Genomic DNA, 10,074 nt, shown 5'->3' with positions numbered 1-10,074 from the left:
CTTTTATCAATCTTCTTTTCAAATCTGGGCTAGAATTATCAATTGTGACATTTGTGGAGTATGTGTCAAAAGGTTTAAGAAAATGGTTTGTACAATTTGAAGCTTCAATGGTAAGAAATGGTGAAGAAAAAGCTTGATAACAGCTGCCATAAGAGAAGGGTAGATTTTTTTTTTTACAAAAATAAAATAAAATAAAAATTTAATGTTTAACAGATTTTTTTTTAGTAATTTAACAAATGAGCTCAGGTATTCAAAAACTCTTTAAAAAAAACCCCTTAAATTTTCTCTGTTCTCTCCCTTCAAACCGAACGACCATTTGAAATTTATAAATGGTAACTGGTAAGCCCCCAAATTCTTTCTTAATTTAATGTTTTTAGCCAATAAAGATCACCAAGAGCATGGTGATTATAGTCGGTCCCTCCGTGTAGGGTTTTGTCAATCTCTCCGTGTAGGGTTTTGTCAATCTCTCCGTGTAGGGTTTAGTATTGTTTGTTTGTTTGTTTTTAGTGTGTGCAAGAATACAAATTTGAAGATTCAGTTTGCAAATTTGTAGAACTACGAGGCTGTTGGTATAGAGGTGCATTTAGAAGATTGATGTTGATGATCATTCAAGTTTTATCACTTTTGAGACTATACATCAATGGAGCTCCGTAAAAAACAATGCAAAAACATCTAAAACTATTCAGGTTTAGTTCACTAGTTCAGAAACGATGTCATTAGTTTACGGGTGTTTAGTTCTTATATTGAGAATTTAGATCTCTTAAGGGATGATTGTAAGTGCCGAATGACGATTATTATTATTTAAGAAGTCACCGCTCCCTATTCCATTCCCACAAAAAATAAAAATAAAAAATAAATAAAAGAAGCTCAGGGGTAAATTAGTCAAAGGGTCACTTAGTATAATCAAAGTATCTTATTTTACCCTATATAATTTTGCAGAACACAATGTCATGTAGAATTTCCTTTTTTAAATTATAAAAGGTGTGGAGTATTAATGAACTTAAACGTATACTTTTAGTAAGAAGCTACACCATTAAGTACTAGCCACACAAATTGACAGTATCACCTATGAAAACCACGAGGGAAAAAAACTTCCAGATTGAAAAGCTCAAAGGGCTCCCTTATTGACAACTAATTTGAAAACAGGAACTCAACAAAAAGTTGGATTTATATTTTATACACTAACTTTCAGACTTTATATTGATAAATCCACCTAGCTTCGCATCAAATAATAATGGAAGAAAATGAAAAACATGGGAATGTGGCGTATATCCTAATCAACTGAAGAAACGTGTGACCATACTAGAATATATTGTTCTAAAATGTAAAGACATGTTCAATTTACTTTTACAAAATTGAATGACAAGGTCGCTTACAATATGTTACCAGATCAGGGATGCAACTGCTGTTATCTATGTCATTGAAGTAGGCAAGTTCCTCTATCCGACTCATTCAACCACCAGGTTTGTCCGCTTATTCTGTATCTTGTCATGCGCTACTTCTTCTTTATGGGGTTCACTACCACATTTAAGACAGATAACGTTTCTTCTGAAGTTCAGGAAATCACACCTATCAAAAATGAACTATTAATTAGAGTTTGAAATCATAATCATAGCACAATATTGGACATCTAAGAATAAGAATGTTAGATTATCTATCATGAAGAGAAACAGAGAGATAGAAAGGCTTACTTGAAGCACTCCCATTCCCCAGGTTCCAGAGCCCTTGGGGGTCGTGGATCCTTGCAACGAAAACAATTCCGTCTGCTAGCAAAATTTATGCATTCGCACCTATCACAGCAAATTATTAGGAAAGTGTGCTAAGTAGATCAACAGTAAACTTAAAATATAAAGCAAAGTACCCAACAGCAAATCATACTGTCAACTTCATAAGCTAATGCAAAAGGTTGATTTCTATACTCAAAGAAGTTGCTCCTATAAACCACATCCCATCATTTCATTTAGGGCCTTTAAAGTCGGTCGCATCACTACTCAATGACAACATTGTATAGGTTTTCGAGCAATCAAGGCAGCTATGATAAATTATTTATTTTGGCATTAAACTGCGTCCAAAGTCTACAATGTAGGTAATTATTGGCTACGTCTTACATTTGGGCCTTTAAAGAAAAGAGAAGGAAGAAAAAATTCCCATGTCTCTTTTATACCTAAGCAAACAATAGCTTTGATCCAACTTCTCCAAACAGTCATAGCTTACTAAAAATTTCAATCAATATGAGGAACTGGAAATCTCATACTTCCTCCGTTTTTTTTATTATTGCACCATAGAAGTTGGGGACAAATATTTTGGTAGTGGAAAAAAATAAGAGAGAAAGGTAAAAATACAAAATTGCCCATGTGACATATTGATATATTAAAAAGTAAGTGTGAAAAGGCAAGAGTATGTTGGGTATTTATAGTGTGAACACAAATAATTTTTTTCCTAAAGAGGAAATGGAGCAATATTTGTGAAACTTCCTAAAAAGGCAAGTGGTGCAATAATAAAAGAACGGAGGAAGTATTATCATTTGGAACTCACTGTGGCATTGCCCCTTTTTCAATAAAACAGTAAGTCCCGCATTCTATTCTCAGTAGGACAACTGCACTTCATATTTCCAACATAACAAATTTCTGACTAATTTTTTTTTTCTGGGAATTGACAACCCTGGAAGCTGTCTACTTCACCCTCCCATATTTTGATATTTATAAAACTACTATATAAAGTTCCCACATGACAAATAATGTACATTTTACCATGACAATCTGGAAAAATAAATTTGGTTAGGGTGTTCAAGGAAACCACAACTTACTGGAGGCACTTCCAGTCACCTTTCTTCATCTCAACAACGGCATTAACCCGTTTAGGACCCTCCTCATTGCACTTCCGACATTTGATGTTCTTAGAAAAATTCATGAAATTGCACCTGCAAATCAATCCAAGGGGCATGAAACAATAAATCAGAATCTGAATGTTATTAATTAGATATGTATGAACTGAATGCTTAACTGATATCACTGATATTTGCCAAAAAAAAAAGAAGAGAGAGAGAGAGAGAGAGTAAACTAATTCCAGATAAAATATGTTTCAAAAATCAATTTATTTAGGAAAAATTGTCAAAAATAATACAAACTTTGAGCAATCCGCTAAAAACAAGTCAAACTTTTAATTATTTCTAAATAATACAAACTTTAAGGGATATCTGCTTTAAACAAGTTATTTTACCTACAAGTTATTTAACCGTTTTTTTTTATTTATCTTATAAAGTTGTTTAATAGTTTTTAAAAAATAATACAATATCACGTGTTCCATATAACCTATTCATGAGGTAACTAATCGGTTTTAACTTGTTTAAAGTGGATAACCCTCAAAGTTTGTATTATTCAAAAATAATTAAAAGTTTAACTTGTTTTTGGCGGATTGCTCAAAGTTTGTATTATTTTTGACAATTTTTCCTTTTATTTAACCATAAAGGTCATTAAACAGCATGTACAATCCCAAAAAGGGGGCTCTTACAGAGTTACAGGCATAGCACAAGAATTCCAAATATATAGAAATTCATCATATTATCAATATTTCTAAAATGGTGCTTTAATTCTATATGCGTAGCACTAGAACTCCGTCCTTCTTCCCCAATGATGATGAATTTGCATCAATTATTGAGACTAAGGATAAAAGAAGACACAAAGTACTCTTTGTATAAATTTTAGGACCAATGCCTCCTATGAGATATAGGCTGGGAGTAGAACATTTAAGAGACCTTGAATTTGTGAACAAGTTCAAACAGGGCTCTTTAGAGAGCGTTCCTGGAATGTTAAAGGTTGTCAATGATATCAAACTACTTGTTCCCCATAGATGAACAAGTTGCTCTAATAAGGGGTTTTTTTTTTCTCTTTTTTTTTTGCTACTGAATTACCCTCTCTTTTCAGGTGATAATGAACATAGTAGAAGTTAGGAATACAAAGCAAGGTTATGGGGCAGGCCAGCAGTATGAGTATTTTAACATTTTCTCATTCTCATTCTAGTCATTCACTATTTTACTCTTAGACTTCCAACCACACAAAGTTGGAAATATGTAGTGTGGTTGTTGGTTTCTAAGTATAAATGTAGCAGTTTATGTTTAGCTTTTTCGGCTAAGGAAATTTAAGACTTACTTAGGACATGTCCAATCCCCTTTCTTCTTCTGAACATCTTGTGACAGTGCAGCATCCCTAGCATGAACAGATTGTTCCTTGTTATAGGCAGAATTTTCAGAAAACTCACGAGGAGGTAGACCTGTAGACACCTCGCTTAAGTTAATCAACAAGCTCAGCAATCTCCTTGAAGCTGATTCAGCCTGCTCAATACTGGTAGTACTCACTACTCCAGAGATAGTTATGGGATCCAATGCATAGGTCAACAAGAGGCGCATGACATCCACCATTCGAGCACCTCCTTCAGATTCTCCAAGCATTACAAAAGCTCGATCACAAGATCCTTGAAGACTGCATATGTTACATACCTGCAGGTAAATAAAGATGTATATCAATATACAATTAGCTAACAAGCGATTCAATCAGCAGTAAATTGAATAACCCAGATCCAATTCATCCGAACACAAGAAACAATGCCTTTCAGTTATTCATTTTCCCAATGCTTCGTAATAGTGAAAATAAATAATTTGTATAAAAGGCTTGTTACAGTAGAATGAGCATTCCCACATCTCTCAATTTTCACTTTAGCAAAGGTGGCAACTTTATGATGGGCATCTTGACAATACTCACAACAATACATATTCCTATTGTTTCCTGCTGGAGTTGAAGACTTACTGGTATAGTCAATACTTAGTAGAACAACTACTACTATTTGTTTTTCATGACTAAAAGGCAAGGAGTTACAAAGTCAGGATATCATTTAACCAAGGCAAATTATATATCTAATAGCTAGATTTGAATAACCATGACTTTAATCAGGTAGCATGCGGCCTTGCCTGCAAGATGATACTCTTCTTAACATAAATGTCAAATTCAAGAAATCTGGCAACTCAAATTTAGATATACAACAGTTCACTTCACCCAAAAAGGTTCGCACTCCCCTGGACACTAAAAGCCTCCATGCTGAAAATTTAAAATGCCTCGGTACACATACTTGTATCACAACTCTAAAGCCGTAATGCTGAAGTGCTTTGGGCATCAGCCCCTAATAGCATTGAAAGTGAAGGAACCAACTTATATGAACAAGCAGGAAGCAAATCGCCACAATAATTCACTAATTTGAATGGTGCTGCCAATAAAGACATAGAGGATTTATCAAGTGTAATTGGAAAGCACTTGTCTGGGCTCACCATAATACATGAGAGCAAAACCACCTCCTGGTAATTTGTTGATAAGATGTTACAGCTCACGGAAATCAAGGGACATTCTTCTTACTATATACTTAAGATTTATAAACTCCGAAAAAGGTAATATAAGGGAAAAAAACTGCTTCATTATAGTTTTTCCAGGAACAGAACATGTAGACAACTTTTTGGCACAATAACTCTAAAATTGCACCTCTAACAAAAAGGAATGTCAATTCTCAGTAGCACAGCTTTACACTATGTGCAGAAGATTTCCTACTCCAAATGAGTTGTCGCAATCTTGGATATATTATAGATCTGGTCATCTGGCATAAAGGAAAAACTAGAGAATTTTGCAGCACTTTCTTTGTAGACAACTAACCTCCAAGTTTCCAAGGACTCCAACAGGTAAATTTTTAAAAATGACTGCAAAAGTAAAATTTGTAGCCTAGTAGCAATATTGAGATTTAAGCTACCACATTAAATCCCAAATTTTCAAATTTTCTTATTCACCCAGTCCTGAATTAGTAGTAATACTTCTATTTTTGGGAGGAAAACAAATTTATATTATTTTAAGACATCTCTAAATCTCTAATGCCTTTTGCAGAAAGTTCATGTTGCACAAAATGTTAGCATATCAAATTTAATTCAAAAAAGGATGTGTTTCTAAGATACTTGCATGTTGCTTGTTTAAAAGACAAGTTCAGCATCATTAAATGACACTTCACTTACTAATTAGATATTCCTTAGACTTACCAATCCAATTATGAGGTTTACTAATTGATTTTACAAAACAAGCACACTAGACTTATCCTACGATTATTTCCAATTGATTGACTCTATGGCCTGAGAAGTGGATTTTAGGGATTAGGAAATGTACTTAACATATGATGTAAATCATGTAATAGACTCCATATGTTCTGGATGATAATTGTCCTACCTGCTTGGCAGTAACAAACTAACAAAGTAGATTGAGAGCTCATACATTTATCAATTTTTAACCTAAACATGTGGCAGTAATGCATCTGATGTTAATGATAGCAAATGCATAAAGGCAGTTACAGACTACTCCCTCCGTCCCTAAATTACATTCCTCCTTTCTATTTTTGGTATTCCAAAATTACATTCCTCCTTTCTATTTTTGGTAAGTTTTTTTTAGTAAATCAACTCTCTTTTTCTGTTTTATATTTAATGCTTTCTCACTCATCCTTACCTAATCTCACTCATAATCCTTGTGCCAAATTACAATGAATATGATTGGTTAAAAATTTTCAATTAGGAGCATGTGATTGGTCCTTTTTTTTTTGCAAAGGATTGATGACATGACATGTCATGAGTAATTACTAATCCATCTTTGTACTTCCCATTGCATTATCTAATTATTGTTATTTGTCTTATTCTTTCCTCCTTAATTCCCGTGTAAATTTCCAAAGAGGAATGTAATTTAGGGACGGAGGGAGTACTACACAGTGGAAACTACTCATTAGTTGCTAAGATGATACTAACATATGTAACCACAAATCAGGCCCAAGACCGGCCTTTAATTGGTGTGGGAGCGATTGTGAATTCCTGAAACTATGTATATGATTTGCTTATCATATTAGAAGGAAAAGAGCAACATTCAGAGCAGATATATAATACCAATATACCTTGGCATGACAATGGGACAATTTAGAAAACCTATTCGTTAAATAAGATCCATAATATATGACATTCAGGATGCAAAAGCAATAGAAAGAGATAATTTTATTCAATTCTACATCCAACAAATCGAAATTACTCACACTTTTCTCTTCCAATCCCACATATACTCTCAACCGTTTCGCAGAATTAATAACTTTGCGTTGAATTTTAGGACATCCTTTCTCCACCAATGTCTGAATATCACCTTTTGACAAAGACCTGCATGGAATAAGTGAAAGCCAAGATAAGGTACTGCATAAAAATAAAAATAAAAAATAAACCCATTTCCGAAATAGATGTTCAACAAAGATAGCTGCCAAGCATATATTTAAAATAAATAAATCACAGATGTAGAAACAGTTTATGCAAACTATTCAAAAAATAAAAAAGATAAAAAGAGCTTGAAAAGAGTAGTTTTACCAAGTTACAAATAACCCTTGAAGAGAAAAGCTACATGAAGTAGTTGGAAGTTCTAAAAGGAACATAACTATGCTGCAAATGTTTAGTTGCTAGAAATCTTGCTTTAAGTATCTTCTTTACAGCCATTGTTATCAAATCTAAGCTTCCAAAATGCATAAAACCGCACTATATCTTCCCAAAGTTCAATTTAAACATGTCTCTTCTCTTACCTTTTCATTAGAAATATAATGGACACAGAACTAATTAGCCTCGTTATTCATTCACAACTAATTAGCTTCATTATTCATTCACAACCACTTGTTCAATATTGATCAAAAGGTGACAATTAATTGAATTTCATCATACTGTCCTAACTAAAGCTTTCCCCTTCGTGTAACTATCCTTAATCTTCTTTGATAACCTTCCCTCTTTTTGATCTTTTAAAACACCTAATACTGACCCTCAAGGGCTCAATCACCTCAATGTGTGAATTAGTCATAAAACTTCACAATTACACAAATCAGATCAAACTTAATTATCTCAACAACCAACAACAGTTGAATTTGCTTGGCCGAAAACTACATATTATGAGTACCCCAACTAGTGATATCACCAGTTATTACAATTGAAGTTATACGACACTAGTTAATCCAAATCCCTTTACTCCCTAAAAGTAATGAACAAAAACATAAATTAAGGATAATAGTTCATTGCATTACCCCAAATATTACAATTTGTATCCAAATTCGTAAGAAAGACAAACACAACCTACATAAATCCCCACATATATTCAATCAAATTCAACCTAAAATGCAACATATCACAACAAAATAATTCAAACAAAAGCAAATAAAAATAAGAAGAAAAAAAACCTGAAAAGGTCGTAGCGGTCACGAGCAAAGCTGAGGCAAGGGTCCTTCAAGATGCTAACTTCACCATAACGAAACCCATCATCGGAAGACTTCTGAGGAAAATAACCCTGTAATTTCAAGCGGTCGACAAAGGCAACCCATTCCGGCCATGGATGATGAGAAGGAGAAACTGTGGTAGAAGTATCAGAGCCTTCAGAGGAAGTTTCAGCAACCAAAGAAGAAGAAGAAGAGCAGAGACGAGAGAATAAGGTGGTGTGAGGAGGAAACTGGGGGTTCCTGGGTCTGGCGGTAAAACGGAGGAGAGAGATTGACGAGAGAGGGTGAGGTGCTCGGATTAACATTTCTGATTTCTTCCTACTGTTGCTACTGCTAAGCTGTTGTGTTCTACTTCGGATTGAATAACCTATATTCGGGAGGGAACTCTATACCCGGTATATATTTTTTTTACACCTTCAATTCTGTGTGTGTAGAATAAAAATTATTTCACATTTTCACCAATATACTCTTTACTAGGTTAAGTCCATTATAATTAACTTTACAACAAAAATTATAAACAATGATTTTTTTTTAGGGGAATAAGTTTGGTTGTCAATTTAACAATAATTTATCCAAAAAAAAAATATTTGAGACAAAATAACTTGACTTTTAATTTATACCAAATGCGTAAAGGTTATTATTTTGAATTATTTTATAAAAAAAATAATTTAGTAATAGAAATTTAGAAGCTATTAGGTTTAATATAAGAAAATGAAATTATAAGCTTAGGTTAGTACCCGTATATGTCTTAAAAAAAAAAAGGTTAGTACCCGTATACGAACTCATATACATTCGTCCTTATATTTTTGTTGACACACTTTGACCGGCATTAAATGAAAATTTAGTTGATTTTATATTACTTTAGGATAATTAGTATTCCGTAATCAACTTTTTAAACATATATTCATAGTGAGTAGTAGTGGTTTTTATTTTAATTTTAATAATCACATTGCATAAAATGTGTAGAGTAATTAGATTGAAGTTTTCAATATATATTGAGTAATCACATTTGCCGAGACACAACTTTAATAATCTCTAATAAAAGATGTTGATAATTAAAGTTGTGTCTCGGCAAATGTGCAAATCCAATTCTAGTCTATAAAAAACGGAGGGAGTATAATATAATAAAATAATTTTGTTCAGTTGTTTGTATAGACATTGTGTATAATTTTAAGATTCATACAAATTACGCTATCAAAATGATTTTTCTATTTTTAATTAAAATAAATTTTAATGTCAAATGATTAATGTTGAGCTTGGAGGAAAAAATTGATACTCCTTAATATTATAATACTCTTGGACAATGATATATTTCAATACCTTATTTTTAATCTATGTTTGTAAATTTGTAACTAAAAGATTAATAGTATATAGAATATATGTTAAAAAAATATACTTCCTCCGTTAATGGTTAATTGCAAGTTTTGCAACAAAAGAATATTTTATATCTCACAAATAATACCCCTTTGTTGCAATTAACCATTAACGGAGGAAGTATATTAATTGAGTATGATTGGATTAGATATGTTGTCAAAATAGAAATAAGTATTATTGTAGCTTATAAAATGGAAGTCACTAAAATTTGGCAAAAAAAAAATAATAAAAAAATAAAAAGGAAAAGTGCAAAAAGGAGGGAAAATTATTAATGACATTGTGACAAGAATCATCGTAGATTCGCTTTTAGTATAGGTTAATTGATTTCACCCCTCTCTCTAAGAGCAACTTCAATGGTTGTAACTAGGGAGTTGTTTGCAATTTCAATAATTCCCTAGC

General features: G+C 32.7%; 1 protein-coding gene across 1 annotated transcript; it reads right to left on the bottom strand.

Annotated features, from left to right (window-relative positions):
• Positions 1 to 1,180: 1,180 nt before the first annotated feature.
• Positions 1,181 to 8,669, bottom strand: LOC145586027 (zinc finger protein VAR3, chloroplastic-like). Its single transcript, XM_081642740.1, has 6 exons — positions 8,266 to 8,669; positions 7,096 to 7,213; positions 4,149 to 4,495; positions 2,807 to 2,920; positions 1,692 to 1,790; positions 1,181 to 1,569 (listed from the first exon to the last, which is right to left on the bottom strand). Exons 1-6 carry the CDS (start codon positions 8,604 to 8,606, stop codon positions 1,449 to 1,451), a joined length of 1,140 nt encoding a protein of 379 aa, XP_081498866.1. The 5' UTR covers positions 8,607 to 8,669; the 3' UTR covers positions 1,181 to 1,448.
• Between the last annotated feature and the right edge of the window lie 1,405 nt (positions 8,670 to 10,074).

Source organism: Chenopodium album, chromosome 2, assembly GCF_948465745.1.
Source record: "Chenopodium album chromosome 2, dcCheAlbu1.1, whole genome shotgun sequence".
NCBI classification, from domain to species: Eukaryota; Viridiplantae; Streptophyta; class Magnoliopsida; order Caryophyllales; family Amaranthaceae; genus Chenopodium; species Chenopodium album.
This window is presented reverse-complemented; position numbering and strand designations above follow the sequence as displayed.